Source organism: Podospora bellae-mahoneyi, chromosome 2 (genome assembly GCF_035222275.1).
Source record: "Podospora bellae-mahoneyi strain CBS 112042 chromosome 2, whole genome shotgun sequence".
In the NCBI taxonomy this organism is placed as follows: Eukaryota; Fungi; Ascomycota; class Sordariomycetes; order Sordariales; family Podosporaceae; genus Podospora; species Podospora bellae-mahoneyi.
In genome coordinates this window covers 2,585,457-2,608,787 of record NC_085881.1, presented here as the reverse complement: position 1 = coordinate 2,608,787, position 23,331 = coordinate 2,585,457, and the positions used below count along the sequence as shown (strand labels likewise).

Sequence of the window (23,331 nt, the reverse complement as noted above, 5' to 3'; positions counted from 1 at the left end):
CTTTTTTTTAACTCTCTTTATACTGTCACTATTACTGTTTTGAACTTCCCTCTCTTTTTTCTTCCTCTTCTTCCTGGCGGTAGTTGTCAAGGTCGAATGGCTTGGGGCCGATGACGGTTTTGGTGATGGTGAATGGGATGGTGTCGAGGGGCATGGGGGTGGTTTTGACGGGGCGGTTATCCAGTACGAAATCCAATATCTGATCCCGGCAGCCGGGAAAGTTGTTGAAGCCGTTGTATTTGTTATAGACCTTTTTGGGCTCACCGTAGAAGCAGGCGTCTATGGTGCCGAAAGGGCAGGGTAGGACATGAGTGTGGAGGTGGAGGGTGGTGCCGGGGTTGTAAGGGTGAGGTTGTGGGTTGGAGGTGATCATGGTTGCTGAGTTTACCTATTTAGATTGAGAGAGAGGAAAGAAGTCGAGAAGTCAAAGGTGAATTGGTTGCAAAAGCCTGAAATTAAGTTTGGTTGTGTAGCCCGCATCTAATTCTGCGGCATGGGTTCGAGGCCCGGATGTGTGGTAGATGGTTCATTTTTATTTGCCTTCCAAATTTTGTTCTTGTAGATTTTCGTCCTCGATCTTCTGTGTTTTTGTCTCTGGCTCCAAATTGCTATCATCATCATCAACCTTCGTAAGCGCCCTTGATGGAACGCGGTCGGCGGGTATCAACGCCCTCTTCCTCTTTGCTCTTACCACCTTGCTGTGTTTCGTGCTCTTGATGTGCTGTTGCCATAGTTCCTCGGTCAGCAAAGTCTTTTCGCACACCTCACAGTATTTTCGACATGGTGTATCCTTTCGGTTACTCCTCTCAAGCGCCTCGGCCAGCACCTCACGAGCGGCCTCTGAGATTGAGATAGGAGCAGGGAGCGACTCCTTGCTGGTAAGAAACTTCTCAGCGATGTAAACGCCCTTGTCCAAGACTTCCTGGTGCCAGGTGTCGAGATTGGAGCTATCAAGGAGATAGAGCTTGTCCATCAGGTTCTCTTCCTGGAGAGAAGTGAGGGTCTTGGTAGACATCCACCTTAGCTGGTACTTAGCATACTGGCGGGTCGCTGTCTTGGTATCCTCTATCCCGGCAGCCATCAACTTTGCTAGATTGGCCTCATCATCCGGGTTTTCCTTCCGGGCTTGGAGATAAGGCTCGAACTGGCGAAATCCGATAGACTGCCAGATTCCCTTGGAACGATCGACTGTTTCACCGGTGGCTAGACGAGATTGGAGGTACTCGTAGACTTCAGAAGTTTCATCTACCAGACCGTTCTTGACCATTTTGTCCACTCGTTTGTCGAGACGAGTGTTGAGGGGGTCGCGATGGGCATAGAGCCAAAAGATGAGAACATCACCAAGACTTGGGTCCTGATATGGCGATCTGGCTCGTTTCTTGGTTTTCTGTTCTGCATAGATTTCTGATGCTGTGCGGCCCGTAGCAAAGTAGATTTCAAGCGAGGTTCGAATCTTGCGGACGTCATTCGGGTGCCATTTGTCGGCCATGGCAGGATCTACTTCGCGAAGTTTTGCCCACATAGCTTCACCTGAGCTGTTGAGGATGGGATGCTGCGCTGCCAGTTCTTCGCGGTTTGAGGTCCAGCCCTCTTCGGAGGTCTTTTGGTTCTCCACAAGTCTCTGGTCAAATAGGAGGCCATCGATGTAGTAGGAGCTGCCACCAACTAGGATGGGAAGTTTGTCTCGGGAACGGATCTCAGAGATGATACGAGTGGCTTCCTGCTTGAAGCGGGTCACAAACCAGGGATCTTCGCCCAGCTCGATGTTACCAAGTAAGTGATGAGGAATCCCCTTCTGCTCTTTGAGGGTGATCTTGTTGGTGATGATGGGCAGGCCTTTATACATTTGCATGGCATCGGCGTTGATGACCTCGCCGTTGAAGCGGGTGGCCAGCTCAACGGCGAGCTATTATGGGACAGTGGTCAACAACGGACGCCAAGGCTAGATGAGATGCACTTACATCTGACTTGCCGGTGCCGGTTGACCCATAGATGATAATGAGAGGCTTCATTCTCTTGATAATGGGGATTTGTGGTGCTTTTGATACTGGTATCTGCACGCGGGATGCTGTGGAGAAGAGTCGCAGAGTTTGCAGAAAGAACTTCATGTGGGAGGTAGGAAGGGATGTTGTTGTGTGCGGCCAGCCAACTATGGATAGGTAAGCCAGCTCATAATTTTGATGAGATTCTCTTCTTTTTCCAGCTCCAAATTCACTTTGAAGTGAATGTGAGGCTCCCCATGTCTCTCCAACGGCCAATTGGAGAAGGGGACCCTTGGTGTTTGGCAAAAAGCTTGGTCTGGTCGGAGCTGGCCGCAGGCTGGTCGCTGCACAGGGAAAGGGGGACGTGCGCAGCGTTTTGGGTGGTCAGGGGTCACGTGTGGATCCATTCGAAATTGGACACATCACAGAATAACTTTTGAAGCCAGATCTCTACGCAGCCGCCTCCTCTGCTCCATATCCAGAGCTGAGCATCACCTTCTTCCTTTTTTTCTTCCCCCAATTGCGCCGACGACACTCGCCATCCCCAAGAGTCGTTGTCGCTCACTGACGCCCTTCCTTTTCTTCTGGATGGTTTACTAATTTATTTTTTTCTCTTTCCACATCCCACTGCCCACCATGAGTTCTTGTAAGTACCTGACCTGGCCTGACCTGTCTGCCCACTTCCCTGGCGCGTCATGACGACAGCTTCGCGCTGGCCATCAACCTCGCCCAACAACAGCTGTCCCGCCTCTTTTGAGCTTTGCGCCTTTGCAATTGGCATCTCCTTTTGCCGGTTCCGCCCTCTAGCATCGCCAGCTCCCACCTGAGAAGCTCCCGTTTGCGACAGTTGCGCTGACCAGTCTTCGCCATGCAGTACGATTTCTCGACCTGGTCAAGCCCTTTGTGCCGTTCCTCCCCGAGGTTCAGCAGCCAGAGACCAAGATTCCCTTCAACCAAAAGTTGATGTGGACTGGCTTGACACTGCTCATCTTCTTGGTGATGAGCCAGATGCCCCTCTACGGCATTGTCTCGTCAGACACATCCGATCCTCTATACTGGCTGCGCATGATGATGGCGAGTAACCGTGGTACACTGATGGAATTGGGTATCACTCCCATTATCTCGTCTGGCATGGTCTTCCAGCTTCTTGCCGGCACCCACATGATCGATGTCAACCTCGACCTCAAGTCCGACCGTGAGCTCTACCAAACCGCCCAGAAGCTCTTCGCCCTCATTCTCTCCGTTGGTACCGCCACTGTCTACGTCTTCACCGGTCTCTACGGCCCTCCCAGCGATCTCGGTGCCGGTATTGTCTTCCTCCTGATCCTTCAGCTGGTTCTTGCTGGCATGATCGTCATTCTCCTCGATGAGCTCCTCCAGAAGGGCTATGGTCTGGGCAGCGGTATCTCGCTCTTCATTGCCACCAACATCTGCGAGTCTATCATGTGGAAGGCTTTCTCCCCCACCTCGATCAACACCGGCCGTGGCCCCGAGTACGAGGGTGCCGTTATCGCTCTCTTCCACCTCCTCATGACCTGGCCCAACAAGCAGAGAGCTCTCCAGGAGGCTTTCTACAGACAAAACCTGCCCAACATCATGAACCTCCTCGCCACCCTCCTCGTCTTCGCCGCTGTCATCTACCTCCAGGGCTTCCGCGTCGAGATCCCTGTCAAGTCGTCCCGCCAGCGTGGTGCTCGTGGCTCGTACCCCATCCGCCTGTTTTACACCTCAAACATGCCCATCATGCTTCAGTCCGCCCTCTCCTCCAACATCTTCCTGATCAGCCAGATGCTCTACTCTCGCTTCTCCGAGAACCTTCTGGTCCGTCTTTTCGGTGTCTGGGAGGCCAAGGACGGCTCTTCGCAGCTCTCTGCCATCTCCGGTCTCGTCTACTACATGTCTCCTCCCCTCAACTTCAAGGACGCCATGCTTGACCCCATCCACACCTTCGTCTACATTGCCTACATGCTCACCGCCTGCGCGGTCTTCTCCAAGACCTGGATTGAGGTTTCTGGCTCCAGCCCCCGCGATGTTGCCAAGCAACTCAAGGACCAGGGTCTCGTTATGGCTGGCCACCGTGAGCAGAGCATGTACAAGGAGCTCAAGCGCATTATCCCCACTGCCGCTGCCTTCGGTGGCGCCTGCATTGGTGCTCTCTCTGTTGCCAGCGACCTCATGGGTGCGCTCGGCTCCGGTACCGGAACTCTTCTTGCTGTTACGTAAGTTTACCCACATCTCCACTCTTCAAGTTGTACATCATGCTAACCTGTGTATCCAGCATCATCTATGGGTACTTCGAGATCGCTGCCAAGGAGGGTGATCTGTCCGGCATGAAGGGGATGATCATGGGTTAAAAATAGCGGATAGCACGCTTGTGCTTCTGTTTTTTCCCATATAAATGAAGTTAGGTAGCCACGATGTCATGATCTCAGCGAGGTCGTCGATACGAAAGGACTACCGGAACATATACCATATACACATTTTTTGATTTATTGTTGTTTGTAATGGCCTGGGGGAGTTGATCATGGGCCGCCGTGTACTGTATTAAAAGCAAATGTCATAAAGGGAGGCTTCCTAAAAGTGGGCGGGGGGGCGTATTGCATCAGGAGGTTATTACCCAGGAAGTCAATTTGTTAGATGCTTGATAGCGTGGAATGGTCAGGGGCTCAGGCGCTCGGGATTGTTCTCCAGAAACAGGTTACGAATGGGTGACGATTTCCGATGAGGGTGCGATAGTGTACATTAACGTCTGGATGTTTGGGTAGCCTGTATATACGAAGCGGATATGGGTTCGGCAAGCTCAAAGGGCAGGTGACACGGCAACGTTTGTGTGCTGATGGATGGTGCAAGATGGACCAATCCTATATGCAGGACAGCGTGTACATGCAGCCAGAGGTGGCTCCCATGTGGGAGAGGCAGGATTTGTGTCTTCTAGTACCTTCACCGCAGTCGGATGTTGTGTAAGAGTTACTTGAGATAACGGTCGGTGTGCTGACCGTTTTTGTCGGCCGTTTTGAACTCAAAATCAGCTGTCTTGAAACAAATGTTATTGTGGGAGTTCCCTCTGATGTTCAGTTGAAAAAAAGATTCACACTCACTCGATGGTCAAGCAGTTTCTCAGGTCCTTGGCATGTGGTCATGGACAAAATAATAGACTGCAACTTGAAGCAAGGGCCCAAAGATAATAGGAACATCTTAGTTCAAAGCCCTTAACCAAAAGAGCAGCCTCCATTTCTTTTTTCTCTGATGTGGTTGGTTGGCTGAAGGTTGTTTAAAGCTTAAAATCTTAGCTCCTACCGAAAGCTACTTCAAAATCAATCAACCTTATTTAATTGTCCACTCCAACAGGAACTGCTATCCTCTGGTCCCTCTTCTTGCTGGCTCAGACTCGGGTTATTACTCAATTCTCGCAGGGCTCACCAAGCAAATTCAAGTCAATGTCCAGCAACATTCAGTCCGCGCATAGGTGTCTCGATCCCCATTTTTTTATTCAGCCAATCTCAGACAACAATGGAGATGCACCCATACAGGGAGGGTAACGTCCTTTCTATCAGAACACACGAACCTCCGCAGCCATTTGGATTCCAGCACGGGTTCTTCTACGGGGAGTCGCCCCGGGAATGGAACAACTACCAAGGCGATGATGGTTTTCCTTCTCACCTCGACGCTTAAATATCGTATGTCTTTGACAACCCCCCAGTTGAAACTGTTCCGCTAGGCTCTGGGGCTTTTGAGTTCACGATTACAAAAAACTGTCACTAGCCCCAAACAACAGTCTTTCGACGATCGCCATCACCACCCCCCAGCGCTTTTATACGAAGAAAGTGATGGCCGTCTCAAATATTACCCAGACTACGTCATCCGGGGGCCGTTACTGCCCTGAGGAACTCCCCGAGCTTAGGGGAAAGGATCGACATCTGCCACTAGGTGACGAGCCGTACAACGGTGCGGTTGTGGTTGTCGGAAAGGTTCAACTTCGTGGTGATCAAGCACCACGAGAGTATGTTGCCAGGATTTATGATGAGGCTTACTACCCGGTTAGCCTTGAGGCTGAAGTTTGGAGAGCGGTAAGATACCCAGATGATGGAGTCGCTCCAGACTGCGCAACTCGGACCGATTTCGACTATGCCGCTGAGGCCGCGGCATACCAACTGATTCGGAAGTCGCCACAGCTAGGACCGGCCGAGCTACGCTTGGGTTCCATGGCTCATGGACCTTTGCTCAACCTGGACCAGCGGGGCATCAATGGGTCCAAATGGTCCTGTTGGAGAAAGCGGACGCCAAACCCATGTCAAAGCTTCTCCGGGAGGCGAAACAGCACAAGGCAGGCCTTCCTCTACTTCCCGAATTCGACAGGCTCAACACCCTCAAGAGTCTGACCGACGCAAATGAGGAACTTTGGTGGTGGTGTGAGATCAATTGCTATGAGTTGCGCCCATACGATGTGTTGGTATGCAAGGACGGCACTGCTAAAATCATTAAGCTCAACCGAGCAATTCTCCATTCGTTCATTGGAGATATGAAATTTCTTCGGCATCCTCATACGGTGCACCCCGACATTTCAGAAGACGAGCTCAAAGCCATGGGCGAGCACACATCACCTGTGTGGCGGTATTGGCCCTTTGAAGCTGATTCCTACGGCGTACCATTGTGGAAGCTTGTGGAGGCAGAACATCCCGAGGATACGGAAACAGGTCCATGGGAGGAGTGGGTTCCGGAGTCCTGGTTGGAAAATCCAGAGGAGACAGGGATCTGGTTGTTGGGAACCTACCAGAATGACTCCCGGTTCAGCCCTTTGGACGAATCATTCCTTGGCAATGAACACCATAAGGAACTGGCTTCACAACTACTGCAACTGCTTGAGCAGTTAGGCCGTAAGTCAGAGGTGGAGCTTGAGGCTCTTCGACTCGCTGGGGAATTGGATAGTAAGTGTGTTAGCTTGAACACTTATTAATACGGTGAACAAAGAGAGAAAAATGATGAAGAGAATTTTGGTAACCGAGAGACTCATGTATACCCGAGACTTCCCGGCAAGACCCAATAGAACTTTGTTTTCTTCCGGCTTTCTTTCCGACCGTCAAGCTATCATCTTAGGACGCCGCATCTGAAAGGCGTTGAAAAAAGGCCGAGTCGGGATGCCGTTCGCAAGGAGCGGGAGGCGTTGCCCTTTTACTTAACCGAAACTTTCATTCTAGGGAAGCCTCCGTTTGAATTAAGTTTCAAACCCCGATTTTAAATTTTCACCAGACACTTTGGTTTGCTTGCGCTGCTGCCTCGCTTGCTCACGAAGATCAGTTCCATGTGTCGATGCCACACCTCGTACACATGGGCCCCTCGAACCAGTGACCTTCACAAGGCTACTCGGCAGCCTGGTTATCGAAGCATGTCGTCACGGTCTTGACTCATTCTAAGCTCCGGCTGCTCGCGCGACTACCACGAATGCATTTGCCCTCGATTACGCTGTGTGATGGGTAAGTAAAACTGCGGAGTCCAGTCGAAGCCACTCTGCAGCCATACGCCATCAAAGATTCCAGAGGGGATTTGAATGGAGGTTTAGAGTTTTGAGGTGCTCGTGGCTTCAGCCAGGTACCTGCAGCTGTGATTTTTCCTTTGCTCCCTGCTGCGTACATCCCAGCTTTGTTCCCCTTAATTCTATCAACATCTGAGCCTTTACAAGAAATTCAACATGGAGCAAAAGCAGGATCCAGAAGAACACCCTTACACCAAACGGCACGACTTTCGCATCAATTCACATGTACTTCCAAGTCCGTTTGGAGAGACGTATGGGTATGCCTACTGTGGAAAATGGGCCAGGGAGGTGAACAACTACGGTCGCCACTTTCCTCACACGAGAGGGGCTCAACTACAATTTGCTGCGGAAATCCCCCACTCGAGACGTGTCCTCCTGGTAGCGAGGAGTTGGTGTTCACGATTACCAAGACGATTCTGGGTCCAAGGACTGGCCTTACGATAAGGACTACGAAGAGGACTACTCTTATGCAGACCTTCCCAGTCTTCAACGCCGAAATCCCCATCTTCCCCTCGACGATGATGAGTATAATGGGCCCATCGTAGTTGCCGGCAGCGTCCAGCTTTCGGGCGAGGAAACGCCCCAAGAATATATCGCCAAGATCTCTGATAGTGCGTACTATCCAGTCAGTTGGGATATGGAGTGCCGAAAGCGGATGATGGTATAGAACCGGACTGCGTGATAGACGCATACAACGAGCTCTGGTAGTGGTGTCAAATCGACCATCGTGAACTTCAGCCTCACGGCGTTCCCATCAAAAAGGACGGCACTGCCGTTGTAATCAATTTTCAGGAAGCCATATTTCGAACGTATGACCGATGGTGCCGTGGTCATGGCTGGAGAATCCGGAGGGGGCGGGATTGTGGTTGCTTGAGAACTATTACAACGACTACCGGTGCCGTCCTCTTTCGAGGCATTTTGTTGACCTCGAGGATCACACGAACAGAAGCGAAGAAATTTTGTGGCTTCTTGAAAAGCTAGATCGAAAGTCTGTGGTTGAGCAGGAGGCCGGTCAGTTGCTTGAGCTGAATGACGTAGGGAGCTCTGATGAGGAGGGTGAATCATGCTTAGATCGTGACGGCAGGTAGGATGAAGCCATGGGTAGTGGGGATAAATGGGGGGGGATTTCTGGCAGCATACATAGCCTGAGAAACACCACAATCTTTTTCTCCTCAGTTTGTGACCCTATTTTGAACACAACAATGTGGAAAGAACCCACCGTGACGGCTGGCAATAGATACGTCGTGGATAAAATAATAGAGATTACAAATTGGAATCACGGCTTCAAAACAGAATTAATATGCCTTGAAAGATAGTGAATATGCCTCCGAATGGTATATGAAAACCTTGAAATATATACTATGTGTTGAAAAGATAGTCGAGAGGTATTGAAAGAAAGTCGAGAGGCGTAGTAATTATCTTTCAAAACCTTAACAGATGATTTATAGGTCTTGAAGGATAGTAGGTACCTACTCTATAGGCCTTTCAAAAGTTTTGAGAGGCCTGTGATCAGAGTGACGACGTCGTGAAAGTATGTCAATACGCCTTCTAGAACGGTCGAGAGGTGTTTCAGTGCAGTTGAAAGACTTTTCAAGATAGTAAGTAGGCACATTTAGCATAAGCTACAGTCCGGAGGGGTGTTGTGTGATTACGCCATGGTCTGCCTTAGTGTGTTTCAGCGTGGCGTCTCGTATTGAGGCTCTGAAAAGAGCTTCGAACATGACCTTCAACTGTTTTTAAAGTTTTTCAGGAAGGAAGGTTTAAATAGTTGTTCCTCGCACATATTCAAGGCACTCTTCGCTCTCACTTTCTCAATCACTTTCCATATCTTCTCACTTTCTCAACCTGAAATTCGAACTTGTTGAATTTCGAAGCAACGGACATCCACCACCCAGTCTCGAGCTCCCATCTGCAGCCATTTCTGTCGTCGGTTGCTGGTATTATCTATCCCTCTCCTTGTGGCTAGCTATCCAACAAGTACCCAAGCAAGTCACGTCAATAGCATGGGAGCGAGCAAGATGCAGCATGAGGCTCACCCATACATGGAAGGGTTCACACCTTCTCCATCCGAACACACGAACCCCCTGGAACATTTGGAGTGGTAAATTACCACCACTATGGAGAGGGAGAGCGAGAATACCACAATTATGGAGAGTTCGGCTGTGAGCCTCGGGTGCGAGCAGACCGGGTGGAATATGCCCTTGACAACCCGCCCATTAGCGGAAAGATTGGCGACGATACGTTTGAATTTACTATCAGAAAGGCTGTCATTAGTCCAAAGCCCATATATTATGACGAGGATTCGGGGCACGAGGACGATGATGACAAGAAGGACAACAAAGAAGACAACACGGAAGATGACGAATACGACCCCGACTATTACATCCCTGGCTGGAAGTGTAATTATCCGAACGAGACCCGTGCCAGCCTTGCACTGAAGGACCCCAAGCTCCCTCTTGATGATGACCGATACAACGGCCCAATCGCCGTGACGGAAAGAGTTCAACTACCTGGAGAAAGGGAACAAGCCCCCCGGGAATGTGTTGCCAAGATCTACGATGCAGCTTATTACCTCATCTCCTTGGACGATACCTTTGTCTGCAACCCAGCGGGGGATGGCCTGCCTCCGTCCGGATTGCGCCACCCCGGGCTGATATGGACTACGCGCTTGAATCAGAGGCCTACTCCTTGGTTCGCGAAGCAGCCCAAGAGCATCCAGATCTCACCAGAGGCACACTCAAATTCTACGGCTCGTGGACCATAGACCACCCTTGCCCCGAGTCCAAGGAAGGCTACCAACCAGTTCGCATGATGCTCCTCTAAAAGCTCGACGACGCCCAGCCCATGTCGAAACTCATCCGCAAATCTAAGAGAAAGACTGGCAAGCCCTTGCCTTCAGAACTTTTAAACATCTTATGGATGCCGACAACGAGCCTTTGGTGGTGGTGTGATATTATACACAGTAAGGTCAAGCCACACGACAATTCTAGTCAGAAAGGACGGGACCGTCGCGATCATCAACCTCCAACAAGCAATTCTGACAGCTCATGACAAATTTGGCGGAGACCGCTACTCCTCTATTCTTCGTCACTGGCCCTTGAAAGCTTGTATATATGGATATTCCTGGAACTTCATAGAAAATGACAGAAGGAGGGCATACTGCAATGAAACTTCCTGGAGAGAGTGGGTTCCCAAGGCGTGGTTAGACAAATCCTGACCTCGCTGCCCTCTGGCTGTTGCGGACATATTACGGCGATTTAAATTATGCTCCTCTCTCACAGCACTGGCTCGATGATAAAGACCTCGAGAAGCAAAGCAAAGAAATCCTGACTGTGCTGGAGGGCTGTGGCCGCAAGACATGAGAGCAGGTTGATGAAGAGCTGAGGGTAGTGAGAAGAAGGGAAAAGGTACGTAAGATGAAGAGCTTAGGAAAAGTGATGGCCTTGAGGAGGATTACTATGAGAAAAAGAAGTACGGCGGTGAGAAGGATCATGTCGGCGAACGAGATCCGTTTGAAAAAGAGGATGAGGTTGGTGAGAAGGATCATGATGAGATCGTTGAGGGGCTCATATGCAAGTACCTCGCGGTCAATTGGATGAGTATTCTTTTTGCACGGACGGGAGACGATGTTGCATGTACATTTGTTCGCATGATACCTCTGCACTGAGAAGCAAGAGTGACAGTACCGAGATAGTTTGATGTTATAGCTCATATATTATGTATCAGACCTTTCTCGAGTCTTGTGTGTAACGGAGGCTCTGGCAAAGTGCAAAACGCTGGCTGAACGGACGAAAAATCGGGCTTCTCGACGTTTGCGGCCCCACCAGCGGATGCAGGTGGCCTTCCTAGCGCAAAGCTTCGTGCTGCGACCACCAGGGGTTGCTGGTTGGCGGACGGAGTCGCATTAGGCAGGGTGTAAGCACCAAGCATCTATGTGCATGTATAAGCAGCTCCTAGGCCGAACAGTCATGTCACCGCCTAGCTAGTCGTATCTAGATGTTCAGACTCACAGAGCAGAGCACGAGATGTAGCACCAATGGTCGCACAATACTTTGTGTAATCCTAAAATTCTACGGCAAAGAAAAAAGACAAGGGCCTTGACTCGGCTCGGCGGGATACTCTGCTGGGTTGCAGGGAACATCTGACATCATCGATGGCCCTCATTTGGTAAGCTCCCCACCTGGCTCAGCTTCTGGACCATCGAAGAAGGCTGCAAGTGCGACAGAGAACGGTCTTAGACGCCACAGACCACCATGATATTGCTATCCTATTTATCGGCAGTCAGAGGGCACGGTGTGTTTTTTCTTTTGCTGAAACCCGTCGGGACTGTTGCTCGGGACCCCTCTCTCATCACTCAGTAGGTGGGCGTATAGATCTCCCGCCCATGAAATACATTCCCGGCCCGGCTACGAACCTATGACCCCTCCCGCCGTGGTGGATGGCTCAAGTTCCTTTGCGTGCTCCCGTGCGTCGTCGGCATATCTCTTCAAGATATAGCTATACTCGCGGAAGCGGACAGATACAGTACATGCGCTGTGTGTGGGAGATAGTGGAAGATAGGTAGTTTTGCTTACCATTGCAGCTGCCTTTTTCCAGGACCACCCTAGACCAACCCCACCAGACTAGTGCCAAATGACAACGAAGTTCCAGTTCCAGTTCCAGCGTTTAAACCGCCGCTGGACCCGTCCAGGATTCTCACTTTTCCCCATTGCTGGCGATCTCAGAGGGAAGCATTTCCCATTTTCTTGTTTTCTTCCCGTCCACCACCAATCAACGACGTTTTCCCAGACGTCTTCCCCCGCGCAACACCGACGTCTGGTTCCAATTGACGAACGACAGACACACGTATCCGAGACAGTCACCAACATTACGATTTCGTGGTTGCGCCACGACAACGCGGCCGAAATGGCTTTCGCCGCGTGCTCGTGGCCCATATGGCGGACCGACGATTTTACACAATGCTTCAAGCAGGAGTAGGTCCCTACTGTTGCACTCCGTCAAAAAAGAATAATCGCTGACAGTCTTGCTCGCTTCAACCTGTAGCTATCTTAGTGTCTTGCTGCCCTTAATCGTAATAGGAATCTCGTTTCTCCAGCTCGCTCTGCACAACACTTTCCGCGCCGTCAGGTTAAAACGAAGCCGAGGATACGACCCTCTCACCAATGGCATCACTCCGATTTCGCCTCCGAACCACACAGACCTCCCGGTCGATGAAGAGCCAACACTCGAAAGCGACGACGATGAGGGTCTGGTCATCAATGGCGGCCGGCTTGCGCTGGTCAAAACCACAACCAAGGGATCCATCGTGCAAGCTGATACACCACCCGGGCAGACTCTCTCTGTGGTCGTGGAGGAGCTTGCTATTGCAGGCCTGGTCGCTGTCAATGTGATCGGATTGTTGTACGACGTCGAGGTCAAGAACGGCCTGGCTGGTATTGCTGGCCTGACTGTCTGGGTCTATGTCCTGCTCCTTGCAACTCTCCGACTTTTCCTGGGAAATACCCAATGGCGGGTCCCGAGGTTGTGGAATCACACGGCCGCCATCTACAGCTGCCAGTGGCTCTTCGCCCTGGTTCTCTTCCGATCAGTCTTGATTCACACGGTCTCTCAGATGACGCAGGTTCTGGTGATGACCGAGTTTGCCTTGACCTCTGTTCTTTTTGGTATGGCTATCAGCACCCGGAAGGGCAACAAAACGGTGCTTCTGGAGTGGGAAGATGGCATTCCGCCCGGTCGTGAAAACCTGGCTTCGCTGTTCTCGCACTACACCTTCTCCTGGGTCGACTCGATCGTGTGGGATGGCTGGAGAGAACCACTAGAGCTCAAACGAGTCTGGAATCTGCTTCCTAGGGACAAGGCCGCTACTATTCTCGCTGCTTATCGCCAAGCCAAGAAGACCACCTCGCTGGCCTTCCATTTGGTCAAGTTCTTCAAGGGGATGCTTTTTGCCCAGGCTGCCTGGGCCATCGTGTCTGGTGTCTTCACGTTTGCGCCCACTCTCCTTCTCAAGGCCATTTTGGAATACGTCGAGAATCCAACCGAAGCACCCAGGAACGTCCTGTGGCTCTATGTTATTTTACTTCCTGTCACGGACATCATCCGGTCTGTTGGAGATGCGCAGGCCTTGTGGATTGGCCGCAAGATTTGCATCAACATTCGAGCTATCCTGGTCGGCGAGATTTATGCCAAGGCATTGCGGAGAAAGGCAGCTGCGGGCAAAGACTCCGCGCTTGGGGCTGACAAGAAGAAGGACGAGACCCCAAAGAAGGACGGCATCATCTCCAAGGCCAAGAGGCTGTTGGGGCTCGGGAAGAAGGAAAGCCAGGCTACCGCAAACGAGGAGGCTGATGCTTCCAAGAAGGACGCCAAGGCTGCCGACGCTGACGAGCAGGCCAACAACGGCACCATCATCAACTTGATGTCGGTTGACAGTTTCAAGGTGTCTGAGGTCACGGCCTACTTGCACTTCCTGGTCGCGTCTGCTCCTACTCAGCTGATCGTGTCCATTCTTCTTCTCTACCAGGTCATGGGTCTAAGTGCCATCCCGGGCTTCATTGTCATGGCTCTGCTTCTCCCAGTCAACATTGCCTTCGGCAAGGGCTTCAACAAGACCCAGAAGAAGATTATGAGCGCCACCGACAAGCGTATCCATACGACCAACGAGGTCCTACAAAATATCCGCATCATCAAGTACTTTGCCTGGGAGCATCGTTTCGCCAAGATCGTTGACGAGAAGAGGAAAGCTGAGCTACAGGCTTTGCGCAAGAGGTTCATGCTTTGGGCTGCTGCGGTGGCCGTCTGGAACACCGTTCCCATCTTGATCACTTTCTTCTCGTTCTTTGTCTACACCGTCATTGAGAAGAAGCCTTTGTATCCCTCCGTCGCCTTTACCGCCATTTCTCTGTTCATGCTTCTCCGGTACCCCCTCGATCAGCTTGGTGACATGATCGCCCACGTTCAGGAGTCCAAAGTCTCTATTGATCGTATTGAGGAGTTTCTCTCCGAGGAGGAGACTGAGAAGTTTGAGCAGCTGGGTGAAGACAACATTGACGAGAACGGAGAGAGAGCCATCGGCTTCAGAAACGCCACTTTCATCTGGGGTAGCAAGTCCACTGTACAAGACGATGGATCTATGGCGTTCCGCCTGCTCGACCTCGATGTTGACTTTAAGATTGGCAAGCTCAATGTCATCACCGGGCCTACGGGCTGTGGCAAGACTTCGCTGTTGATGGCCTTGCTTGGCGAGATGACCATCATGAATGGCCGTGTTCTTCTTCCCGGTGGTCGCAGCCGTGAAGACGTTCGTCCGGATCCCGAAACCGGTCTTGCTGAGACATGCGCCTACGTCGCCCAGCAGGCTTGGCTTGTGAACGCTAGCATCAAGGAGAACATTCTCTTCTCTGCCCCATTCGATGAGGAGAGATATCGCGACGTTATTGTGGCCTGTGCCTTGGAACACGACCTGGAGATCCTCGACAACGGCGATGAGACTTTGGTGGGCGAGAAGGGCATCACCCTTTCGGGCGGTCAGAAACAGCGTATCTCGCTTGCCCGTGCCGTCTACTCGAACTCGAAGCACCTGCTTTTGGATGACTGTCTGAGCGCTGTTGATTCTCATACTGCCCAGTGGATCTTTACCAACTGCATCATGGGACCTCTGATGGCACATCGCACCTGCATTCTTGTCTCACACAACATCCCTCTCTGCGTCCCGCCTGCCGACTTTGTCTTGACCATGAGCAACGGCCGTGTCACAGGCCAGGGTACCCCCAAGGAGCTGATCGAAGCGGGCAAGCTGGGAGAAGATGCTATTCCCAAGTCTACCGCAGGATCTGCCCACGTGTCTCGTGTTCCCTCTCGTGTCCCATCCAGTGTCGGAGAGGAGAGTGGCGATACCCTGCTTAACGAAGCTGACAGAAGCTCACAAAAGAGCAAGCCAAAGTCGCCCAAGAAGGAGCCCAAGAAGCAGGATGCCCTGGAAGAGACCAAGGCTGTTGGTGCGGTCAAGTGGCCTGTGATGAAGCTGTACCTTGGTTCCATGGGTGGCTGGGGTTTCTGGCTCTTGGCTGGCCTTGTCTTCTCGGCACAACAACTTTCCGGTGTTGCTTCCAACCTGTGGATCAAGGAATGGGCTAACCAGTACACCCTCAACGAGACCGCTTCCGCTAGGTTCAGCATGAACTCTTACAGCTACTCAGCCCAGACCTTGTCGCCGACGTATTTTGCTTCGATTGCTAACTACGTCAAGGGCGATAGCACGACGTTCTCGGCTACCGACAATAAGGATGTTAATGTCCTTTACTACTTAACTGTGCTGGCACTGATTGGAGGTGCTGGTGCTTGTGCGGCGCTTGTGAGGGATCTTTGGATCTTCTTTGGCTCTCTGACTGCCTCCTGGAAGCTTCATGATCGTTTGATGAAGGCGGTGACCGGAGCAAGGTTCAAGTTCTTTGATGTTACCCCTCTGGGTCAGATCATGAACCGATTCAGCAAGGATCTGGAAGCTGTGGATCAGGAAGTGGCTCCTATCGCTATTGGCGTCATGGCTTGTCTTCTCGGTATTACTGTCACTGTTGTTTTGATTGCCTACATCACCCCAGCGTTCTTGATTCCGGGAGTGTTTATCACGGCTGCCTACGTTTTCCTCGGCCAGTTCTACCTCCACTCATCGCGGGACCTGAAGCGTTTGGAATCCGTCGAAAGAAGCCCGCTGTTCCAGCAGTTTGGAGAGACACTGAGCGGTGTCACAACTATTCGGGCCTACGGTGACGAGCGCCGCTTCATCAGAGACAACCTTGCCAGAATCAACAAGCAGTTGCGTCCATTCATCTATCTTTGGGCCGCTAACAGATGGCTCGCCTTCAGAACTGATCTGTTGGGCGACTTTGTTGCATTCTTCGCCGGTGTATTTGTTATCATCAGCCTTGGCAAGGTCGATCCAGGGTCTGCTGGTATCTCGCTGAGCTATGCTATTGGTTTTGCTGACAATATCCTTTGGCTGGTGCGTCTTTATGCTATGAACGAGCAAAACATGAACTCAGTCGAGCGTATCAAGGAGTACCTGGATGTGGAGCAGGAAGCCGAGGCCATCGTGGAGAAGAACCGCCCAGACAAGAACTGGCCCGCTCAGGGGTCCGTCGAGTTCATCAACTATTCCACTCGGTACCGCAAGGAGCTGGATCCCGTTCTGCGCAACCTCACGTTCAAGATCGAAGCGCGTGAGAAGATTGGCATTGTCGGAAGAACCGGAGCTGGCAAGAGTTCACTCACACTGGCCATCTTCCGCGCCTTGGAAGCCGATGAGGGTAAAATCTTGATTGACGGTGTGGACATTGGTCAGGTTGGTTTGCGCGATCTGCGTGAGGGTATCACCATTGTGCCCCAGGAGCCCACACTCTTTATGGGAACCATTCGAACCAACTTGGATCCGTTTGACTCGTACACTGATACCGAGATCTTTGCTGCCCTCCGCCGTGTACAGCTCATCGGCCCTGACGAAATGGCTCTTGGTTCTGCACCTATCCCTCCCGCCACGACCGCCGTCGAGTCTATCGCTGCTTCTGAGGAGCCATCACGGCCGCCCACGGCCACGAACAAGAACATCTTCCTGGATCTCTCCTCTCCTGTCACCGAGTCGGGCAACAATCTTTCTCAGGGCCAGCGTCAGCTTCTCTGCCTGGCACGGGCGCTGCTCAAGAACCCCAGCGTGTTGGTCATGGACGAGGCCACTGCCTCGATCGACTATGCCACTGACGCCGCCATCCAAGGCACGATTCGTGAGCTTACCAGCACCATCATTACGATTGCCCATCGCCTGCAAACAATCGTTGATTATGACAAGGTCTTGGTTCTTGACAAGGGTCAGATCGTCGAATACGACCATCCATACAAGCTCCTGAAGAAGGCCAACGGTACCTTTAGGAGCATGTGTGAGATGAGCGGTGATTTCACCTCGCTGCAGGCTGCTGCCAAGAAGGCATTTAAGACCACCCAGCTGGTAGATGTCGATGATGATGAGGAGGAGGTTGTGGCATCATCGTCAGGATCCCAGGCCGGAAGCGGAACCACTGCTACGGCCAACTCAGAGCAACCGGGTGGGTCAACTGCCTAGAAAGCTACTCTGAGGATGATATATGAGGAAGGAAGAATAATTGGGGCGCAAAAGAGGAGGAACACGGCGTGAAAGGTTGGAAGCACAATAAAAGAAGGGTGTTGGTAACCATTATTGGACTGGGATTGTGTGCATGCTGTGGTTTTTGCTTTTTTTTCGGATTTAAGGGTACAAGGAACGTGAGGTGTCTGGAACTCTTGTACATAAAAGGGGATAATTGGTATTGTCTTGTCGAGCATCTGTGGACATGACTAGTCCAGAACAGCGGCAGCATAACGTTGCATGATAGGATTGGAGGGGGAAGGGATGGATGGTATTGGTATGGCTTTTTGCTTGCTGGCTGGTCTTGGGGTTGAGACTGTAGGACTAGAGCATAGCGAGCATGATAGATGTGTATTTTGCTGTTACAGTCAAGAGATGCCAGTTACGGTTTGTGCTTGTCCGTCTGTTCGAGTTGCTGAAGGTATCACGTCTCACTTTGATTCCACCAAGAGGCAGCAAAATATGCGAATGTCTGTGTGTTTGATATTCTTTCCGAACACTTGAAGAAATATTCTCATTGAACTGAGGAATTATACTACGTAAATACTATTCGTTGTCGTCTTTTTGTTTTGAGATCTTACATTGTATGAGCGGGCAGTGAGATGAGAATGGGCTTCCTACCCCGCCATTGTTGGGGCGAGCTCTCAGCTTGCCCCACCATGAGCCAAAGCTCCCTTTTGCAACTGCCACTCTCACTCACTCAGTAATCACCACTCACTCGCTCACTCGCTATTCTCATCACGGCTCAAATTGTTCTTACTCCAAGCATCATAGAGAAAACAGTTTGGTCTATACGCCGGCAAAATGAGCGCCCCAAACGAAAAGACCACCGCGAAGAAAGCCGGCAAGGAAATCCCACACCCTAGACGGATCCTCGCCGTGTCGTTGGCGCAGTCAGCTGGGGAGTTGAGTGCTGTTATCAAAGGTTAGTTCATTTTACATTTCCTTACTTTCTCAACCACATAGTTGCGGGGTGCTTTGGTGATATCTTTCCAATCCATGCTTTCCTGTTTATCAGATCTCACCCCCTCCTCCCTTCTCACTCCTCAATACAGTTAATAACATTTTATAGAACTCACCGGCTCCCACCCCCTCCCATCAGACTCAACCGATGATGAAAACACCCCCTCCCTCGCGGGAACAACCCACCTTTTACCCCTTTCCACACAATATTACACCGCCTCTGTCCCCATCTGGCTTGATCTTGTCTCTTCTCCGCAGGAATGGTCAAGCTCGTTTTTGTCGGAGGAGGCAAAGGAGGTGTTGCTGGTTTTGGGGGGGGTTATTATTGTTGTCGAGCTCTCTCCTTCTTTGTCTTCCAGCATATCAACATCAACGGTAACAGAGCATCAAAGATTGGTTAAAGAGGTTGGGAAGGTGGTCAGGGAAGGGTTGGGGGGGTGGGAGTGGGATGGTGTCGGGCTTGTTATTGGTGTTAGCCAGCAGGCCATAATGGGGGATGACGACGTGTTGGATGAGTGGGAGGATGTTGCTGCCGAGGCGGGGTTGGAGTTTGTGGTTTATGCCAAGGGCAGAGAGCAGGAGGAAGGGAAGAGGAATAAGTTTGGGGAGAGGATGGGGATTGCGAGGGTGAGGGAGGCGTTGGAGGCTAATGATTGGTCTGGGGGAGGGGCACCAGGGGAGGAAGGGGATGGTTTGGGTTTTGGGGAGGGGGATGAGGATGACGATAAAGAGTTCGACCCCAAGGGGTTGGGGTATGGCTATGACAGGGAGGATTTTGAGGGGTTGAAGAGGGCGATTTGGGAGCAGATTGGGGAGGAGATTGACACCACGGGGGAGGGGAAAGGGAAGGAGGAGGAAGGGGAGGAAGAGATTGGGGATGATGATATCAGGAGCCTGGAGCAGATGATGGTCAAGTTGCGGGCTGTGAGGGATATGAGTGCTGGTTTGCCGGAGCAGCAGAGGAAGAGGATGGCTAAGCAGGCTGTGGAGGAGGTTATGAGGGAGCTGTGAGCTGTGGTGGTGGATAGAGCTGCCTTGGGTTGGGTAGTAGAGGGTTGAACCTCGACCCTACTTCAGGACTGATAGCGACCCGGAATCTATACTGGACTTTGCTGAGGTCATACCGGTACCGGGATAATGTCTTTTCCAAAGAATATCCACACCTAAAGAAACACAGTATGATACTGTATACATCACCACTTATGATATATAAATCCCCATACATTGTCAGAGATATCCCCCGCCAAGACACATAAACATCCAACTGACCTTCCGATCCCAGGTAGGACCTCCCGTTACAGATTGATGGGGCAGACAACCCTGTGTAGAAGGCCAAGCCGAGACGGTGAACAATGCCACTCTCCTTCTGCTCGCCAGAAAGGCATTATTGCAGCATGTTCCCTTTTGTGGGGAAGAACGCTCTTCGGTTATGTCAGAGAGTTCCAAAAAATGGCAGGTCAAGGTAGCAATCAAATGGCAGTGTAGATCGGTGCATATCCGCCTTTTTGGTTACCTATGCTGTGGTTCTGTTACAGACTTATTTTTATCCTGCCGCTTGCATGATTCTGATGTTGACGTGGCAGGTGTTGAAGGGGTTGTAGGGTTCGGGAAGAGGATGGTGGCTTCAACCAGGTTGAAGTGACCCGGTGTTTTTTTTTTTTTTTTTTAATAATACATCGATCCAAAACAGCATCGAAGGGGAGCGTTATCTGGGGTAGGTCCATACATACACAACCTGTTCCCGATATTGACAGGGTAGGTAGGGTGGGTCGTCCAGTAGTTTACTTCAGATTCCGGAGTCAACCGCGATTTCAATGGGCGGTCCAAGCCGCCTTTCGGCACAGCCTGCCGTGCTGAGCAGGAAGTAGTCGTCGAAGAGGCTTGAATTCGGTGAACCAAGCGCCGGCTTCACAACCATGTTTGACTTACAAGTGGTCACCATCAACAGGGAAGAAGCTCTCACCGTCGGCAATGTACACCATCTCAACACCTTACCGGATTTCTGTAAGCGTCGTCTCTTGGCGTCCAATGACGGCGCAGAATCAGAGTGCTGTTCAACCTCAGGGCTGACACCGAGCGCCACTGTCTTGGACAACTCCAGCTCCCCCATGGCCGATTGGACTGCGGGGTTTCCAGAACTTTTTTCAGGTGATGCCTCCCCCCCCTTTTGGCTTCCTTCCTTGACTTTCAACGGCCAATACAAGGTGGTATCTTGTAGATGTTCTTCAAAGATCGGTACTTTTGGAAGCCTTGAAGGAAGAAACTGACTGACTTTGTCCAGTCATTTTTTTTGGGGGGGCCGCCATGCCTTTCTCACCACCTATGCATGAACAACACGTCGACCCTCTTCCAATCAGGCTGCCTCCGGTTCCAGCGCATGAACCTGTGCCTGCAGCCCCACGACTGCCCACCGATCTTGTTGTCAAGCGCGTTGCCGCGTGTGTTGAGCAAGAGATCCTGAGTTAGAAAAGCATGTCAACATGATGAAGAGCATGATATCTGTGTGTACATAGACATAAGTTGTGAGTTGACCACCCCGAAGAGCCCATGCTCCAGAGTTGCCGAGAAACCCCTCCGCAAAAACCGAAACGATGCTACCTACCATTGCCCTGTTCTCCTCGCCAAGCCCAAAGCCGGCAGCAGGTCTGGCGGCTTGGCTTGGGATAACGTTCTTTTCTCCCTCACGGGTAAAATCGCCACAACTGCTGAGAGAAGCATAAAAGGGGAAAGGCGCCGGCCTGGTTCTTGGACGCGCCGACCAATTGCGCGACCTTCGTCCGATGGGGGGAGGGAGGAGGACCTGACCCACACGTGTGTTCTGTCGGGAACCCTGGCCAGAGATCCTTGGTCATCTTCAGGGGTAAAGTGGGGCGAACCACACCGTCTGACTTGAGAGAAAAGGAGTGTGACAGTGTGAGCACAGTGCACTACCGTAGCGTAGGGATCTGCTTTGCTGCTGTCTGTGTGTCGCTGTCCAGATCTCCAAAGTCTCGGATCCAACAGCTATTCCCCAAGGCCGAGAATTGACGGGTAGATGATGTATATACGTATGTTGTTGTACACATGCCCCTGACTATCTATGCTGGTTGGAGCAAGAGGCTTGAAATGGTGTGGTGGGCGAATGCCGGAGTCGACAGGAATGGGGTTCCCTCTTTTCTTTTCTATTTCTGGGTCACTTCCTTGATCCTCCACAGGCAGCCCTGCGCAGCATGCATTCCGACAGCCAGCTGCTAACGCCGTTCCCCTCTTGAAAACCCCTCTTTGGGAGGGGAACTACTGTACCTACCTGTCATCCGTCGGATAAGACGCCAGACTGTCAGAATCTCAGACCTAGTACGCCGGTGGTTTGAGACGATTTGGTCAGATGTCCGTACCTACAGGTCGGTCCATAACTCGTGAGGCAGGTCGAACGGGACCGTCAGTACGGCTTGAGGGTGTTCTGCTGTGCGTTGTTTCTCAATGGTCCACACAATCCGATGCATCGCGACCGAAGGGAGACGCAAACCACACTCCTGCCGAATCGAGCGTCTACCTACTCGTGGGATTCTCCGTCCTACTGCACACAAAAAGGAGTGCTGCTGCTGACGCCGGCGCCGCAGGAACAGCAACACTAACGCAGGAACACGGCAGGTTGGCACACAGTGTCGAGGGAAACACTGCGCTTCTGCAGGAACAGCAGATGCATTGTGCCACAGGCGGTGGCGATGCTCTGCAAACATCAGGAAAAAAGCACCACCGGCCGAACCAAGTGGGGGGCAGTCGAAGTATGAAGCACAGGAGACTCTTGTACACGGCTGTTGCCATGGACTATCCGTCGAGCTCCTCCATAGATATTCGTATCAGAACTGTACCTAGTGGAGGTTATCAGATCCTTGTTTCCGTGGTTCTGATATGATCACCACCGGGGACTTTGGCCGTCCTTTCTAGGGCCAGTGCCGGATGGCCGGTCAGGCCCCGAAAAGCTCCACGATGCGCTGCTGCTCGCTGCCCGACAGACGCACTGTGTACGGGATCGCGACTTGGCGTGGTGCTGGTCACTGTTTCCCCTTTTCCTAACCCCCAACTGCAAGTGTGGAACAGAAAGGTTGTGATTGGTCCACCTGTTGCGCCGAACCTCTTGAAGTGAACACCGACAGATTTCCAGCAGGTTGTCTTGAAATGGGTCTCTCGGTCGGGAATGATGTTTCTGGGACCTCAAGAAGATATCGGCAACCAACAACGGCCCTGAGCCCGGTATTCCAGCGAAAGTTGTGTTTGTTCATTGAGTCGTGAACTCTTTGTCGGGTTGAGACCAAAGAGGACAAGCGTGGTGAGAGGTGGTCAGAGTGCGCCGTTGAGAAATGCTCTGGCCACGCACCAACACCCGCAGGACCCGCCAAACTGTGGGCAGCAGCAAGGGACTGGCGGGGTTGTGGTTCACGAGCTTCACATCGGGTTGCAGTGTTTGGTGACTCGAGTCGTGTCTGCGGATCGCTGTGTGACGAACGGCAGCAAGCACACACAGCTCTCGATGTGTCCCTTACGTGGGAGGCAGAGGTAGCTCATCGTAAATGTCCCGGCAGAGCGGCGATGTGCCTGGAGCGGCCCAGAGTGTAGAATATCGGAATCGAGGCTCGGGTTGCTGGGCACCTGGGGGGCAGAACGACCCCTATCAAGACCAGGCCACCATGCTGGCCATGCCTACTTGGGCACGTTGGGGTGCC

General features: G+C 51.8%; 7 protein-coding genes across 7 annotated transcripts; 5 read left to right on the top strand and 2 right to left on the bottom strand.

The window, feature by feature from the left end:
* Positions 1-31: 31 nt before the first annotated feature.
* Positions 32-373, bottom strand: QC761_206505 (uncharacterized protein; the record flags this gene model as incomplete). The annotated part of the gene is made up of 1 exon (XM_062876386.1): positions 32-373. One exon carries the CDS (start codon positions 371-373, stop codon positions 32-34), a length of 342 nt encoding a protein of 113 aa, XP_062734978.1.
* A 159-nt stretch (positions 374-532) lies between these two features.
* tit1 (tRNA dimethylallyltransferase, mitochondrial) lies at positions 533-2,313 on the bottom strand (the record flags this gene model as incomplete). Its single annotated transcript, XM_062876385.1, has 2 exons — positions 1,962-2,313; positions 533-1,906 (listed from the first exon to the last, which is right to left on the bottom strand). Exons 1-2 carry the CDS (start codon positions 2,106-2,108, stop codon positions 533-535), a joined length of 1,521 nt encoding a protein of 506 aa, XP_062734977.1. The 5' UTR covers positions 2,109-2,313.
* A 126-nt stretch (positions 2,314-2,439) lies between these two features.
* SEC61 (translocon subunit) lies at positions 2,440-4,780 on the top strand. The gene is made up of 3 exons (XM_062876384.1): positions 2,440-2,628; positions 2,857-4,201; positions 4,261-4,780. The coding sequence occupies exons 1-3, from the start codon at positions 2,619-2,621 to the stop codon at positions 4,334-4,336; spliced, it is 1,431 nt and encodes a 476-aa protein (XP_062734976.1). The 5' UTR covers positions 2,440-2,618; the 3' UTR covers positions 4,337-4,780.
* A 1,029-nt stretch (positions 4,781-5,809) lies between these two features.
* On the top strand, positions 5,810-6,936 carry QC761_206485 (uncharacterized protein; the record flags this gene model as incomplete). The annotated part of the gene is given in 2 exon segments (XM_062876383.1): positions 5,810-6,245; positions 6,257-6,936. The coding sequence occupies 2 exon segments, from the start codon at positions 5,810-5,812 to the stop codon at positions 6,934-6,936; spliced, it is 1,116 nt and encodes a 371-aa protein (XP_062734975.1).
* A 732-nt stretch (positions 6,937-7,668) lies between these two features.
* On the top strand, positions 7,669-8,179 carry QC761_206484 (uncharacterized protein; the record flags this gene model as incomplete). Its single annotated transcript, XM_062876382.1, has 2 exons — positions 7,669-7,800; positions 7,895-8,179. The coding sequence occupies 2 exons, from the start codon at positions 7,669-7,671 to the stop codon at positions 8,177-8,179; spliced, it is 417 nt and encodes a 138-aa protein (XP_062734974.1).
* A 3,383-nt stretch (positions 8,180-11,562) lies between these two features.
* YBT1 (Transporter of the ATP-binding cassette (ABC)) lies at positions 11,563-18,118 on the top strand. The gene is made up of 2 exons (XM_062876381.1): positions 11,563-12,485; positions 12,556-18,118. Exons 1-2 carry the CDS (start codon positions 12,145-12,147, stop codon positions 17,621-17,623), a joined length of 5,409 nt encoding a protein of 1,802 aa, XP_062734973.1. The 5' UTR covers positions 11,563-12,144; the 3' UTR covers positions 17,624-18,118.
* A 211-nt stretch (positions 18,119-18,329) lies between these two features.
* On the top strand, positions 18,330-20,274 carry QC761_206470 (uncharacterized protein). The gene is made up of 3 exons (XM_062876380.1): positions 18,330-18,590; positions 18,738-19,854; positions 19,911-20,274. Exons 1-2 carry the CDS (start codon positions 18,470-18,472, stop codon positions 19,637-19,639), a joined length of 1,023 nt encoding a protein of 340 aa, XP_062734972.1. The 5' UTR covers positions 18,330-18,469; the 3' UTR covers positions 19,640-19,854; positions 19,911-20,274.
* The last annotated feature ends 3,057 nt before the right edge of the window (positions 20,275-23,331 follow it).